The sequence below is a fragment of the Anolis carolinensis genome, unplaced genomic scaffold (assembly GCF_035594765.1).
Source record: "Anolis carolinensis isolate JA03-04 unplaced genomic scaffold, rAnoCar3.1.pri scaffold_15, whole genome shotgun sequence".
In the NCBI taxonomy this organism is placed as follows: domain Eukaryota; kingdom Metazoa; phylum Chordata; class Lepidosauria; order Squamata; family Dactyloidae; genus Anolis; species Anolis carolinensis.
Window position 1 is genome coordinate 7,415,586 of NW_026943826.1, and position 16,623 is coordinate 7,432,208.

At 41.5% G+C, this 16,623-nt stretch overlaps 1 protein-coding gene across 5 annotated transcripts in view; it reads left to right on the forward strand.

Moving 5' to 3' along the window:
• Positions 1-15,996, forward strand: part of cunh1orf159 (chromosome unknown C1orf159 homolog) — a 48,545-nt gene extending 32,549 nt beyond the window's left edge. For 3 of the 5 annotated variants that reach the window (XM_003228445.3, XM_016997980.2, XM_016997979.2), the window contains 6 exons: positions 5,833-5,937; positions 8,229-8,294; positions 10,511-10,645; positions 11,565-11,590; positions 12,677-12,704; positions 14,428-15,996. In XM_003228445.3, coding sequence (XP_003228493.2) covers positions 5,833-5,937; positions 8,229-8,294; positions 10,511-10,645; positions 11,565-11,590; positions 12,677-12,704; positions 14,428-14,522 — 455 coding nt within the window. In that variant the 3' untranslated portion in view covers positions 14,523-15,996. The remainder of the gene's footprint in view (positions 1-5,832; positions 5,938-8,228; positions 8,295-10,510; positions 10,646-11,564; positions 11,591-12,676; positions 12,705-14,427) is intronic. The other 2 variants (XM_062965532.1, XM_062965531.1) reach the window with 1 other exon arrangement.
• The last annotated feature ends 627 nt before the right edge of the window (positions 15,997-16,623 follow it).

Consider the following 16,623-nt stretch of genomic DNA (forward strand, 5'->3'; position numbering starts at 1 on the left):
ACATAACATTACTGCGTATTGAACTACTTTTTCTGTCAAATTTGTTGTCTAACATGATGTTTTGGTGCTTAATTTGTAAAATCATAACCTAATTTGATGTTTAATAGGCTTTTCCTTAATCCCTCCTTATTATCCAAGATATTCACTTATCCAAGTTTCTGCCGGCCCATTTAGCTTGGATAAGTGAGACTCTACTGTAATAATAAATAGAGTAAAATAATAAATGTAATAATAATAATAAGATCAGAGTGAAATAATAAATGTATTAATAATAATAAAAATAGAGTAAAATAAATGTAATAGTAGCAACAATAATAGAGAAAAATAATAAATGTAATAAGACCAATAATAATAGAGAAAAATAATAAATGTAATAATACCAATAATAATAGAGAAAAATAATAAATGTAATAATACCAATAATAATAGAGAAAAATAATAAATGTACCATATATTCTCAAGTATAAGCTGACCCAAATATAAGCCAACCAGGACCCTCACCCGAGTATAAGCCGAGGGGGGCTTTTTCAGTCTTAAAAAAGTGGCTGAAAAACTAGGCTTATACTTGAGTATATAAAGTACATTGACTACTCTGTATAGAGGTTGTGTTGTAACTTCACTGCCAGGATAGAGAGTAAAATAATAAATGTAATAATAATAATAATAAGATTATTATTGGCTCAAGGCTTGTTATTCTGTTCTGCTGCATTTTTCCAAACCAAACTGGCATTATGAACACAAGCCAGGGTTATGTCTGGTGTATGTGTGTATATACAATTTGTGGCTTCACTTCAGACAAATAGATATCTTGAGAAGGCCTTGGCTGATAATAGAATATGCCGAATTTTTGTACCGGAATCCCTCTTGCCTTTGTGTGACCATCTCTGAAAGAGATTATTCCACCACTTTTATTGCGCCAAATTGCTATATGTGTGTGTGTATAAAGAAATCCTTGCAAAGTTGGTTTGCAAAGGGAACTCTGCAAAAGAGCTCAGCTTTGCAGAGGCAAAGCCACGCCTGAAACAATGTATCTGTTTGCTGGCAGATGGCTGGGATTGTCAGTTGGAATTTGAGCTTGGAGAGAGAGCACAGAAAAAGACGGGGCTCTAGCTACGGTCAAGTAGTAGTTTTGAATATGCTATGCTGTATATATTGAATGCTGATTGATTGGTTATTGATCTTATGCGACTACATGGACATTGTACGATTGCAGAACTGTTTATATTCCAACGCAACAAGCAAGAGTAAAGTTTCCTTTGTTCTTTTAAATTCCTCTGCCTGGTCTGAGTTCTTTGCACATGGTGTTAACTGGATGCTGCTGATTCCGCTGTACACTCACCTGGTAACAACTTTGTCCCTCGCCATTTATCATCATCTCAAAATCTATCCTTCTGAAGGGTAAAGTGATAATTTTAATATATCTAGAAAGCACACGGGGACGAAAAAGCGATTTATTTTTGCCATAGGATCACAATAGGGAAGGTGGCCCTCTAGTCGTTTAATGGGCTAATGGAGCCTCTCACAACAGCCCACGCCTGTCCCAAGCACACAATGAGGACTGTGTTAGAACATTCAAATTGGCAAATTACTTGCCTTTTGAAAAAAAACACCGAAGGGCTAATCAAGGGTTTCCCCCCACGCCACTTTCCCTGTTACATTACTGCCGCTAATAAAACTAATGTGCCTTTTTGTTCAACGCGATCTAAAGGGAGCCGAGGGGGACGCGTTTCCAATGAGCTCTGGATGTTAACCTTTAAAATGTATTGAAAAATTAATCTTTGGTGCCAAGGGTTTTTTTTTATAAAAGGCTTTGTTTTGTTCTACCTCTTTATTATATTTAAATACTGTTGAAAAGCGGTGCCCTCCCAGTAGGGCTGTTTTTATGTTTAGATTAAACGTCAGATGCAATTTGTCACCGGGGGGATCGAATGCGCCGCTTCCAGGCGAGGCAACGGGAACCGTGGCATTCTGTTTCCCACTCGGTGCCTCATGTGTTTTATGGAATAATTGATCCCTGTCTTTGGCTCAAGGCTCCGGAGGATGTTGCCCCTTTTCTTTCTCCTTCATGTGGTTGACTCCCTTCAGTCACATGGTTGGGACTCTGATGAGGATTCTGGGATGCCGTTTCAAGATGATGGGATTCAGGTTCAGGATGAGTTCCAAGATGACTCTGATGGGAATTATGGGATTCAGGTGCTGTGGGAGATGAGGAGCAGGGAGGCTTTCCCATGGGAAGAAATGATGTTGTTACTGATGGTTTTCAGGTGCAAGAAGCAGAAAGGGAGAATAGCTCCCAGCCTGATAACACTAACAAGCCCTGCGGCCTTGAGAGCGATGATGAGGCCATGTCTCTAGATCAGGCTAGTTTGGAATTTTGGGGGTTGCACAGAAGTCTCAGAATAGCAAATAAGAGGGAGGTCAAAGGGCAAAGAAATGCCTTCATGGTATGTGTAAAGATGTGGGGTAGAGGAGGAATCTTTTTATTCACTTTAGATCAGGGGTCCCCAAACTAAGGCCCGGGGGCCGGATGCGGCCCTCTGAGGTCATTGACCTGGCCCCCGCCCTCAGTTTTATAATATAATATATTGTATATACATATAATATTGATAATATTATAATGTAATACAATATAACACTAATACCATATAATAATATTAATTATGTATTCTATATTACATATAATATTACTAATAATATTACAGTATAGTGGTATAGTTCAGTATAGTAATATATAATGCTAATATTGTGCTATGCTAATAATATAATATATTGTATGTACATATAATGTGTAAGCCACTCTGAGTCCCTTTTGGGGTGAGAAGGGTATGATACAAATGTAGTAAATAAATGCAGTAAATAAATAAATAATAAATAAATAAATTTTAGACTTAGGCTCACCCAAAGTCTGAAATGACTTGAAGGCACACAACAACAACAACAACAACAACCCTAATTAACTTGACTATCTCATTGGCCAGAAGCAGGACCACACTTCTCATTGAAATCCTGATAAATGTATGTTGGTTAAAATTGTTTTTATTTTTAAATAATGTATTGTTCTTTCATTGTTGTTGTTGTTGTTGTTGTTGTTGTTGTTTTTGCACTACAAATAAGACATGTCCAGTGTGCATCGGAATTTGTTTGTATTTTATTTTCAAATGATAATCCGGCCCCTCAACAGTCTGAAGGATTGTGGACCGGCCCTCGGCTTAAAAAGTTTGAGGACCCCTGCTTTAGATGGTAGCGTTACTTAAGTTTAGGATATGTGTGACAGAGGCTTGGATGTTGAAAGATAACAAAACAAGTTTATTTCATGCACAGAGCTTGTGGTTACAATAGCTTCTTTAAGGCATTTAAATAACTGTTACAAATAGATGTTGAGGTATTCCAACTTCCAAAATATTTTCTCCTCTTCAATCAAAACTATTAACTGATCTCTTGGATCTACTGGCATTACTTCCCCTTACTTCTCAGCCTCTACAAATAACCCTAAACAAGTCACCCAACTTGCTTAGTCTGGCACTATTAGAGGTCTGCTTCCCTGGTTTCCCTAATCTGGAACCAGTGTTTTTCCCCTGTGACTAAAAATCACAGACTAAACTGTTTTTTAAAACATTCCCTCCAAACGGCGGTTGGCTCCGCCCTCATTGCTGTGGCAACCTGCCTCAGAATGCTGAGCTGGTTACCATCCCCCACGAAATAGCAACTAATACTTACCCTTATAAACATAGTTAAACCTGACTTTTAAAACGAAATTAAACATGACTTCTATAAATCAAAATAAAAACACACTTCTTTACAGTATGCTATTAAATACTCTGCTGAGAGGGAAATCTTCATCAAAGCAATTCCTCACTTGAATCAAGAACCAAATCTGCTTTCCTGCTTGGATGTATCCTCGTTTCTGGGACTTCAGCTTCGTTTTAAGGACCTTGCTTCATGCCTAATGTTTCCATGGATTTGTTCTTACAGCCTTCTTTTTGTAACTAACTTTTGGAACTGAACTTTTACCTTTTAAAAACGTAAAGGTTTCCCCTGACGTTAAATCCAGTCATGTCTGACTGGGGGTTGGGGCTCATCTCCATTTCTAAGCCGAAGAGCCAGCGTTGTCCGTAGACACCTCCAAGGTCATGTGGCCGGCATGACTGCATGGACAGCCGTTACCTTCTTGCCGGAACGGTACCTATTGATCTACTCACATTTGCATGTTTTCGAACTGCTAGGTTGGCAGAAGCTGGAGCTAACAGCGGGCGCTCACGCCGACCTTCGGTCTGCAAGTTCAGCAGATCCGTGCTTTAACACACTTCGCCACCGGGGCTCTTTTCCTTATTTCCTAATAAACTACAAAAGACTACGATCTGTATGCAGCTTGGTGTCTTTAGCAAGGTGAAGGTAACCTGAGCTGCAACACACATATACAAAGAGTCCATAGATACTGTTGGACTATAGCTCCCATACCGTTGAGCTATCTAGCAGACCGTCTTTCCTACCTGGTGTTGTGGTTCAGCCAGAGATTTGAGACAAGGGGATTGCTCTTTCAGATGTTGCAAGGACTGATGGGCTTTTCAGTTAGAGGATTTTAGATCATGATTGCACCTGGGAGAATGGGTCTGTGTCTGGCGAGAGAGAAATGGCTTTACAGAGAGGATGATGCTGTTGCATCAGACGATAGAGAGAACCTTTCCCCTAGTTGTTCCTTGGCAACAGAAGATAAGGAGCTGGAAGGAAGAGATCTTTCCTCTGGGAACACACCTGAGGTTAGTAGGAGTTTGGGGCTCAATCTCCAATGACGGAGGTCACAGACTCCGTGAGAAACAGCACAGTGAGGTAGCCCCCGATGGCGCGGTAGGTTAAACCCTTGTGCTGGCAGGACTACTGACTTGAAGGTTGGGTTGCTGACCTGAAGGTTGCCGATTTGAATCCAACCCGGGGAGAGTGCAGATGAGCTCCCTCTGTCAGCTCCGGGGACATGAGAGAAGCCTCCCACAAGGATGGTTAAAAACATCAAAACATCTGGGTGTCCCCTGGGCAACATCCTTGCACACGGTCAATACTCTCACACCAGAAGCGACTTACAGTTTCTCAAGTTGCTCATGACACAAAAAAAGCAGAGTGAGAAATCCTTGAAACAACAGAGTAGATGTCAAAGACATGGCTACATGGTTTTGTGGTCCTTAAATTAAATGGTTGTTTGCTTAAGGGCCAGAGCTACATTCCCGTGTACATCTTGTTTTTGTTTCTTGTTCAAGTTTCTGTCTAAGTTCTTTGGGGAAGTTTTATGCTCATGTTCATGGATTCATGTTTTGGAAGAAGCTCCTGTATTCCTGGTTATGGATTTATGCTTACGTTTTGACTCCTGTTTTTCCATGTACCTTGTCATTTTTGGAATGGATATATGGATGATTGCCTTTTAATAGCCGTTTTCCTATTGCTTTTTGGGACATTGCTTTTTGCCCTTTTGCTTTTTTGTATTGACCTTTCTTCAATAAACTGTTTAGTTATTAATACTGGACTCTTGTGTGATGCAAAGGTGAATCCTGGCCAGAGTGCAACACCTGGGCTTTTGAGCTCTATAGGAAAGGCTTTTCTCTCTCTCCCAGAGAGAAACACGACAGGGCCTTCTCCGTTGTTACCCCTTCTTGGCATTTCTTGGGCCCTGGGCTTTGTGAGAAGAGAGGACTATTTTGCCACTCTGGCATCCCTTTGAAGTTTTGGGTTGTGACAGAACTGGTAAGAAAAGAGTCTTTGACTGATTTGGCATGAATCATACTGTCGGACAATTCCTTGCCCTTCTCCATTCATTCTTCTTTATCTTCTGCTTCTATTGCACAGGCTGCTACCGGCGGTGGAATGAAGATGGCAGCAGTAGCTGCATTAAATGTGAGAATGAAACGATCGCCGCAACACCCGTTGACAACCTGACAGACTGCCGAAACAGTAGGTTCTTGGTCGAGTGCACATGTGTCATACTCAAGGCCTGCCGGCCAAATAATAATAATAATAGCAATATACTTTATATTCTGCTTTATCTCCCAGCATATCTATCTTGTTTGATGTGTCATAATAATAATAATAATAATAATAATAATAATAATAATAATAATAATAATAATAAGAAGAAGAAGAAGAAGAAGAAGAAGAAGAAGAAGAAGAAGAAGAAGAGACAGAAAGCCTGATCCTTGCAGCCCAGGAGCAAGCCATCAGAACAAATGCAATTAAGGCCAAGATTGAAAAATCAGCTGATGACCCAAAATGCAGACTCTGCAAGGAAACCGACGAAACGATCATATCCTCAGCTGCTGTAAGAAAATCGCACAGACAGACTACAAACAGAGGCACAACTACGTGGCCCAAATGATTCATTGGAACTTATGCCTCAAGTACCACCTCCCAGCAGGAAAGAATTGGTGGGATCACAAACCTGCAAAGGTCGTGGAAAATGAACACACAAAGATACTGTGGGACTTCTGAATCCAGACTGACAAAGTTCTGGAACACAACACACCAGACATCACAGTTGTGGAAAAGAAAAAAGTTTGGATCATTGATGTCGCCATCCCAGGTTGACAAAAAACAACAGGAAAAACTCAGCCGCTATCAGGACCTCAAGATCAAACTTCAGAGACTCTGGCAGAAACCAGTGCAGGTGGTCCCGGTGGTGATGGGCACACTGGATGCCGTGCCAAAAGATCTCAGCCAGCATTTGGAAACAACAGACATTGACAAGATTACGATCTGCCAGCCGCAAAAGGCCACCCTACTGGGATCAGCACGCATCATCCGAAAATACATCACACAGTCCTAGACACTTGGGAAGTGTTCGACTTGTGATTTTGTGATACGAAATCCAGCATATCTATCTTGTTTGCTGTGTCATACAATAACTGCCTATGATCCAAGCAGGATCCCGTTTCTTAATTTATATCAATGATAAACTACCTGAATGATCTGAAGCAAAAAATTCTCGTCTTCATCCCTTCCTTCTTCCCTCCGTTTTTAAAGCATCTTGCCGCTGAGGGGATCATAATACTGGATTACTTTACAGGCTGGTTTTTCAGGATTATTTATTCATTTACAGATACTTCTAATCCATTTACCTCTGAAGGGTTTTGAAGCCGCATACATCTGAAGTGGAGTGCACTCAATGTTTTTAAATGTTGTATGTAGTTCAAAGGACTTGCTTTTTTAGCATCCCATTAGTCCTAAAAATGAAAGAAAAAAAATCCTCAGATATGTACTGTCAATCTATATATATAAAAGATTGATGGCATCAGGGCAGCGGACAAAACAACAAAACTACAGGCCCCCCAACCTCGAAATTTGACAACACAACCCATCATTCACGGCTCTAGGTTGATACAACAAAAAGAATAGAAAAATAAAGTCCCAATTACAGGGAGAAGAATAATAGTTTTTATCCAATTGCTGCCAGTTTGAAGGCTATGCTCCGCCCACTTGGTCTCCTAGCAACCTTCTCAGCCCAGGGGACAGGCACAGTTAGGCCTCACTTAGGCCTCTTCCACAGATTATCAGATTTGAACTGGATTATATGGCAGTGTAGACTCAAGGCCCTTCCACACAGCTATATAACCCATTTAGAATCTTATATTATCTGCTTTGAACTGGATTATCTTGACTCCACGCTGCCATATAATCCACTTCAGTGTGCATACTAAACATAAAGACAACCATACAACAGACATTCAATACCACCACTACCTCAACAATTTCTCACCAACACCACCAGACAACGCCACAGCAACGCGTGGCCGGGCACAGCTAGTATGTATATAAAACAGTTAATGCAAAATGGTAATTTTCAGTGTGTATGATGATATATTATCCAGACCCGTTGCACTGTGTGGCACTTTTTGCTTGATATTCAAGCAGTGCTTCTTATAAGTCAAAGTCTGGTCCAGAGTAACTCCAAGGTATTTTGGTGTGCTGCAATGCACACCTTCCCAGGTCATCCTCAGAGCTTGAGATACTTGTCTGTTCTTAAGATGAAAGACACACATCTGTGTTTTAGATTGATTTCGAATCAGCTATTTTCCCCTGTAATGGGCAGTAAGAGCACCTAAAGCTTCTGAGAGCTTCTGTTCAAAGATAGTGATAGAAATAGATAACCAGGCTTGATTCTGACTCTGAAATTGTACAGTTTGGTTGGCTGCTTCTAAACTATATTTCTTCATTTCTCTACCACCCACCCACCCCTCGTTCATTTATAGATGCTGCCAGAGGAATGAACTCCCAAACAAACTTTAGTACCATAACCCCAGTTACACTTGGAGTCGGTGAGTAACCCTATATTTATTTATTTTTTATTACATTTATATCCCACTCTTCTTATCCCGGAGGGGACTCAGAGTGGCTTACAAATCAAATGAACATACAATATATTATTAGGATTGCACAATGTAAGCATTAAATTACTATATTGTACTATATCATTATATGGTAATATTATTAGTAATATTACCTTTAATATATAATATACTAGCTTTGCCCGGCCACGCGTTGCTGTGGCTTATGCTTTCAGAGTGTTGTTCTTAATTCACTGTCCTGATTTTAGAGATTATATTGTTCTGTATTATTATATCACAGTAATCATTACATATTGTATTTATAATCTTATATAATCTGCTTAGAACTGGATTATATGAGGCCCCTTCTACACAGCTGTATAAAATGCACACTGAAGTGGATTATATGGCAGTGTGGAGTCCTGATAATCCAGTTCAAAGCAGCTAATCTAAGATTATAAATGAGTTATATATCTTTGTGGAAGGGCCTTGAGTCTACACTGCCATATACTGTAATCCAGTTCAAATCTGATAATCTGTATTTTATAGGCAGTGTGGAAGAGGCCTAAGTGAGGCCTAACTCTGCCTGTCCCCTGGGTTGAGTGGGTTGCTAGGAGACCAAGTGGGTGGAGCTTAGCCTTCTAAATGGCAGCAATTGGATAAAAACAATTATTCCTCTCCCTCTAATTAGGACTTTATTTTTCTTTTCTTTTTGTTGTATGAACGTAGAGGCGTGGATGAGGGGTTGTGTTGCCATGTTTAGTGTTTCTGGGGTGTGTAGTTTTGTTGTTTTGTCCTAGGCCGAAATTTCATTACCCTTTTATATATATAGACTAGCTGTGCCCTGCCACGCATTGCTGTGGCCAATTGGAATTGCACTGAATAGCCTTTGTGCTTCTAAGCCTGGGCAGTTTCCTTGCTTGGGATGGAGTGGCCTGATGGCTTACAAACCTGAGGTTATCCATGTAGGGTATATTCTGGTTGGGCTGGTTGAACAGGAGTGAATAGTCTTGCTGCTTGGAAGCCTGGCCGCTTTCTACCTTGTGGAATTGTTGGTTCGAATAGCAATGAATAGTCTGTGTGCAGGAAGTATGAATGTTGGAATTAGTTACCTCGATTAGCATTGAATGGCCTTGGAGGTTCGAGGCCTGGCTGTTTCCTGGTTGAGGGAATTCTTTGTTGGGAGGTGTTAGCTGGGTCTGATTGTTTTCTGTCTCGAATTCTCCTGTCTGGAATTCTCCTGTCTTGTGAGTGTTGATTTGTATTTATTGTCTTGATTTTAGAGATTATATTGCTCTGTTTTCTTATTAGAGCGGTTTTTGGGGTTTTGTGGGTTCTCGTTTCGTTTTGGGGGTTCGGTTGTGTTGTATGAAGCTTGAGGCAAGGCTTTTGCGTTGTGTTGCCAAGTTTCGTATTTATGGGGCGTTTCGTTGTGTTGTTATAGTCACGGCGCAAACAACTTTACCCTTTTATATAGAGAGATAATAATTAATATTATTATAGTGTATTATTATTAGTATAATATTGTATTACATTATAATATTATCAATATTATATGTATATACAATCGATATATATAAAAGGGTAATGAAATTTCGGCCTAGGACAAAACAACAAAACTACACATCCCAGAAACACTAAACTTGGCAGCACAACCCCTCATCCATGACTCTACAAAAAGAAAAGAAAAATAAAGTCCTAATTAGAGGGAGAGGAATAATTGTTTTTATCCAATTGCTGCCAGTTAGAAGGCTACTTGGTTTCCTAGCAACCCACTCAGCCCAGGGGACAGGCAGAGTTAGGCCTCACTTAGGCCTCTTCCATACTGCCTATAAAATACAAATTATCTGATTTTAACTGGATTATATGGCAGTGTAGACTCAAGGCCCTTCCACACAGCTATATAACCCATTTATAATGGACTTAATGTAAGGTAAAACCTTTACCCTTGACCTTAACTACCACCAATTCCTCAAGACTTTATTTCCCATACCACCAGACTTCGCCACAGCAACGCGTGGCCAGGCACAGCTAGTATATTATATAATTATAAATATATACCATTGTTTAGTATGAAGAATGTCAATTTTGTGACTGCCGTGCTGGCCAGTCTTTTAATGGCCAATGGGTTGCCATTCCATGGCTAAATCCCAGGACTTGAATGTTTTGTAGGCTGGTACTCACTCTTTACTCCTCCGACCAAACAGGGGGACCAGAAGTAGCTGCTTCTCTCATCTTCGGGACCTTCGTCATCAGCCTCTTCCTCATACTATGTGTCGCTTCCTTTTTCTACCTCAAACGTGCCAATAAACTTCCAAATCTCTTCTATAGAAGAAGCAAAGGTGTGTTTCTCCTGACAGTTCTCTTTCTTAATCTATAAAGATAAAAATCAAAGTATTTATGTGAGTTTTCCGGGCTATATGGCCATGATCCAGAAGCATTCTCTCCTGATGTTTCGCCCACATCTATGGTAGGCATCCCCAGAGGTTGTGAAGCCTGTTAGAAACTAGGCAAGTGGGGTTTATATATTTTTGGAATAAAGTCCAGGGTGGGAGAAAGAACTCTTGTCTGTTGGAGGCAAGTGTGAATGTTGCAACTGGCCACCTTGATTAGCATTGAATTGCTTTTGTGGGATAGACCCTCTCCGAGCTGGAGAAAGGAGAAAGTAGGTAGCCCAAGCCCTCTGTACCCAGATAATGCTGGGTATATATGCTAGTTAAAAAAAAATAACATTGAAGTACAATTGAATTAGAAATACAGTAAAGTCTCACTTACCCAACGTTCTGGCTTATCCAACGCATTTTTGTAGTCAATGTTTTCAATATATCGTGATATTTTGGTGCTAAATTCGTAAATACAGTAATTACTACATAGCATTAATGTCTAATGAACTACTTTTCCTGTCAAATTTGTTGTATAACATGATGTTTTGGTGCTTAATTTGTAAAATCATAACCTATTTTGATGTTTAATAGGCTTTTTCTTAATCTCTCCTTATTATCCAACATATTCGCTTATCTAACATTCTGCCAGCCCGTTTATGTTGTATAAGTGAGACTCTACTGTATAGCAGTGCCGAGATGTGTGGTAGAAATTTTCAATTACATTTCTTGAAAATGAATTTTTGCGAGAAATTTGTTTTAATGCTGAAAAATGCAACAATGGTGACTTGCGGGTTTGAGCTCATTTTTAAATATATAGGGTTGAAAGCGACTACTCCGCCTACTAACACTTCCCCACTTTTCATCCTCACTCCTTTAGGATCTGTTGTACAGTCTGCTGAATCAGTAAGTATTCACGCTCTGCTTGCTGTGAGCTGAATGCCCAACTATAAGTATCTTGTTTTTGCATATTTTGGATGCTCTGCTGCATTTTGGAAGTTTTCCCTAACTTACTCAGAAAATCCTAACACCAGTATGCCATCTCTTTTGTGTTTGAACTCTGCATGTTTGCTCTCCTAACCTCTAAATTCTTTACAGCCACATGGCACTTCACGCTCTGCTTGCTATGAGCTGAATGCTCAACTATAAGTATCCTGTTTTTGTGTCTTTGCCTCCTAAGCTCTAAATTCTTTACAGCCACATGGCACTTCACGCTCTGCCTGCTGTGAGCTGAATGCTCAACTATAAGTATCCCGTTTTTGTATCTTTGCCTCCTAAGCTCTAAATTCTTTACAGCCACATGGCCCTTCACGCTCTGCTTGCTGTGAGCTGAATGCTCAACTATAAGTATCCCGTTTTTGTATCTTTGCCTCCTAGGCTCTTAATTCTTTACAGCCACATGGCACTTCACGCTATGCTTGCTGTGAGCTGAATGCTCAACTATAAGTATCCTGTTTTTGTGTCTTTGCCTCCTAAGCTCTAAATTCTTTACAGCCACATGGCACTTCACGCTCTGCCTGCTGTGAGCTGAATGCTCAACTATAAGTATCCCATTTTTGTATCTTTGCCTCCTAGGCTCTTAATTCTTTACAGCCACATGGCACTTCACGCTATGCTTGCTGTGAGCTGAATGCTCAACTATAAGTATCCTGTTTTTGTGTCTTTGCCTCCTAAGCTCTAAATTCTTTACAGCCACATGGCACTTCACGCTCTGCCTGCTGTGAGCTGAATGCTCAACTATAAGTATCCCATTTTTGTATCTTTGCCTCCTATGCTCTTTATTCTTTACAGCCACATGGCACTTCACGCTATGCTTGCTGTGAGCTGAATGCTCAACTATAAGTATCCTGTTTTTGCATATTTTGGATGCTCTGCTGTTTCTGGGTAATTTTTATATTATATTTAATATAATAATATTTATCTTGCCTTGGCTTGAAGCTCCTTCCTATCATGCTACTTTGAGACATCCTAATCTTCTCCCTGTCTTTACAGGCATCAATGTTATCGCCTCCTTCTTCAGGTAAGAATCTTGTTTTGGTGGTATCTTTGCACTCAGCTTTATTATCCTGTTATCGAGTAGTGTTTCTTACAAAAATAGAAAATATACATACCCAGCTCCTTCTACTGAGCATGACCTCATCTTTCTTGTTGTTAAAAAATTCCCCAAAATCACTCTCTGAATAATTACCCCCAAACTCCGAAACCTACAGTATTGACAATACCAATCAGGCCTGTCTCTGGTCATAAACATAAAGTGGTCTTGTTAAAAAGGCTCTCCTCTCATTTTTTTTAAAAAGAGACATGCTTTAAAATAAGATGGATTTGAGGTAGTAAGGGGTCTTTATAGTTGCCTGAAAAAGAAGATTACTCTGCTGGGCTCTGTGTCAAATGTTTGTGGCTGAAGCCGTCTCAAGAGATTCCCAGTTGGCTCATAGATGGTCTGGGTGAATTAAAAATGTGCCTCTCTACCGGAACGCCATAAATTTAAACATAGAGACTAGCTATAAGTAACATAGGGATCTGAAGGCTAATTGTGTTGTGAGTGACGGTGCTCCATGCAGTCATGCCTATGGCCACATGACCTTGAAGGTGTCTATGGACAATGCTGGCTCTTCAACTTAGAAATGGAGATGAGCACCAACCCCCAGAGTGTGAGTAGATCAATAGGTACTGCTCCGGTGGGAAGGTAACGGCGCTCCATGCAGTCATGCCAATGGCCATATGACCATGGAGGTGTCTACGGACAACGCCGGCTCTTCGGCTTAGAAATGGAGATGAGCACCAACTCTCAGAGTCGGACACAACTGGACTTAATGTCAGGGGAACACCTTTACATTTACTAATATAATATAGTACAATATAATTAATATAAAATAAAATATACCATATATAATATAGTATAATTGGTATAATAAAATAATTAGTAAAGGTAAAGGTTTCCCCTGATGTTAAGTCCAGTCGTGACCGACTCTGGGGGTTGATGCTCATATCCATTTCTAAGTTGAAGAGCCGGCGTTGTCCATAGACACCTCCAAGTTCATGTGACCACTGGCATGACTGCATGGAGCGCCATTACCTTCCTGCCGGAGCGGTACCTATTGATCTACTCACATTTGCATGCTTTCTAACTGCTGGGTTGGCAGGAGCTGAGGCTAATAATGGGCGCTCATTCCGCTCCCGGGATTTGAACCTGGGACCTTTTGGTCCGCAAGTTCAGCAGCTCAGCGCTTCAACACACTGTGCCACCAGGGGCCCCAATAAAATAATCGGGCTGTGGCGCAGGCTGGAGAGCAGCTGCAATGAATCACTGCAATGAATCACTCTGACCAGCAGGTCATGAGTTCGAGGCCCGCTCGGAGCCTATGTTTGTCTTGTCTTTGTTCTATGTTAAAAGGCATTGAATGTTTGCCTTATATGTGTAATGTGATCCGCCCTGAGTCCCCTTCGGGGTGAGAAGGGCGGAATATAAATGCTGTAAATAAATATAAATGCTGTAAATAATTATAATTATATAAATAATGTATAAGACACGACTAGACTTAATTTCAGGGGGAAACCTTTAGGAAGATATGGGAGACTCCTAAGGGCATAGGCTACTCTGTGTGTGTGGGGAGGGGATGGGACGGGACGATGGGGATTCTGGGAGTTGTAGTCCCAGCAGCTGCTGTTTGCAATGTATTGCAAAAACAATTGTTCCCAGTGGTTCTCCCAAAAGCAGGTAACAGCATCTCTTTTCTTTGCAGTCCGGAAACCCCGCTATGTCAGAAGGGAGCGATCGCTCATGACCTCCAGCACCAGCACAACCCTCTCCGCAGAGACCAGAGTCAGTAACGTGTAAGCGACCACGTGGATGTGTAAATACTGACCTCCATCTCCAGCAGAGAGCCATGAAAGGGCGGAAGAAGCCAGCTGGTCAGGGAAAGGGACTGGCGGACTTGGAAGCTTGCACAGAACCAAGAAATGTGAACTCGGAGTTTAGCTTTAGGAGAGAGAACTTTTAGGGCAGGAGTCTGCTGGGTCTTTCTCTTTTTCCTTCCCGAATGATAGTAGACCTGTCAGGTTCTTCAGCATCACCCTCGTTGGCTCCCGATTATTGGAACGGAGGTTGGTGCCAGGGAGCTGCGGAACTGAGCCGGCCCTTGCGGTTGACACAAAAGTGCCATGTTTTCTTTATTCCTTCCTCTCCAAGCACAGATATTTTCTTAGAGATGGTCTGAACCCCTAGCCAGATATTGTGCTTCTCATGAGGTCTCTCTTTTGTTTTTCATTGGGTTGTGAACGAGGTTTTCAGCTCCCTGCACGGTTGCCATCACTGAGCCAGCAAAGAGTGGTTTTGCGTCCTCTCTCTCTGTATTTGCAATTGAGCTGCAGAGTGTGAGAAGGTTGTACTTTTGTACCATCTGAGCATATCCACCAAGTTTTGGTGTGCGTTGGGCAGCTGCTATTAGTCAGAAAGTGTCCGAAAAGATCGTGAGCAAGGAGCCCTCCTAGTAGCCTCCATTCCCCAGATACAAATACGGTGGTTGATCCATTTCTTAACCCACTTTGCACTCATTTGCTGCTCCCCAAACTGTCGCTCTGTGTCTTTTAGGCAAGGCCTGATGTCTTTTTTGTCAGAGTAATTCGCAGCGTAGCAGCAGTTGTATGTTGTCAATGGAGCGCAGAACGAAGAGACGTCAGAAACGATGGTAAAAAAATATATACAAAGCTTTACTATACAAGACAAACAGACTTGCAGACAAACACAGGCTTGGCTTTCACTCTAGGCAGACACAAACTCAGAACAGAGCAAGATCTCAACTTGCAGTCAGTAATGTACAAACACACTTGAGTCTGGATACTCCCTAGGTTCCAGCCACACATCAAGGTCAACACAGCTTCTCAGTCATTAACTCTTTACAGACTATAGCATACTCTGGATGATGCAACCTGTATGCAACACATGCCAGACACAAATTTCATTTAAACACTACCAATACACAAATCCCACATTAACATTTTTAGTACTTGGCAGTTTCACCGATCGAGATTCAAAATCTGGTTTGCACAAATTTCACATCCTTTCTTCTCTATCTCACAAAAGCTCATCCCTACCCATCCAAAGAGGATAAAGGCCACAGGCGAGATCATGCCGTGACGTTCGGATTTGCTCTCTGTTGTCTTTTCTTCCCTTTCTTCTCGAACTAGGTAGGGCGTCTCAATGTTTAATGATTTCAGATGCAATATTAAATTGATTTTGAATGTTTCCTTTCTGAGCCGGGAACATTCTCTTCTTTCTTTAGAAACAATTATATTTATAAATAGTAGTCATGTGCGCGGTGCCTGTTTCTGCCGTTTGATCCGTGTTTTCATACCATTTGTTTCATTTGGATGGCACGATATGGTAAACCCCCCTCTGGTACGAAAATAACAGTGAAATGAAAGTGGGAATGGTAACTGTTTAGTTGCTTGATTTTCGGCGCTCGGCTGCAAGTTCTGGCAGGTGTGGCCACACACGCAATTTCTGTGGAAAGAGAGTGTGTTTATGATATGTGGGCTCAAAGCACCTGCACCTGCCAGGACCTGCAGCCGAGCACTTCTTACTTGGCTGCAGGCCCCAGCAGGTGCTTTGGGCCTGCACGCCACACATGCACTCTCCTTGGAAAGAGAATGTATTCTTAGCATGCAGGTCCAAAACACCCATGCCTGCAGGTCCAAAACACCCATGCCTGCTAGGGCCTGCAGCCGAGCACTTCTTACTCGGCTGCAGGCCCTGGCAGGTGCTTTGGGCCTGCATGCCACACACACACTCTCCTTGGAAAGAGAATGTATTCGTAGCATGCAGGCCCAAAACACCCGCACCTGCTAGGGCCTGCAGCCGAGCACTTCTTACTCGGCTGCAGGCCCTGGCAGGTGCCTTGGGCCTGCACGCCACACACGCACTCTCCTTGGAAAGAGAA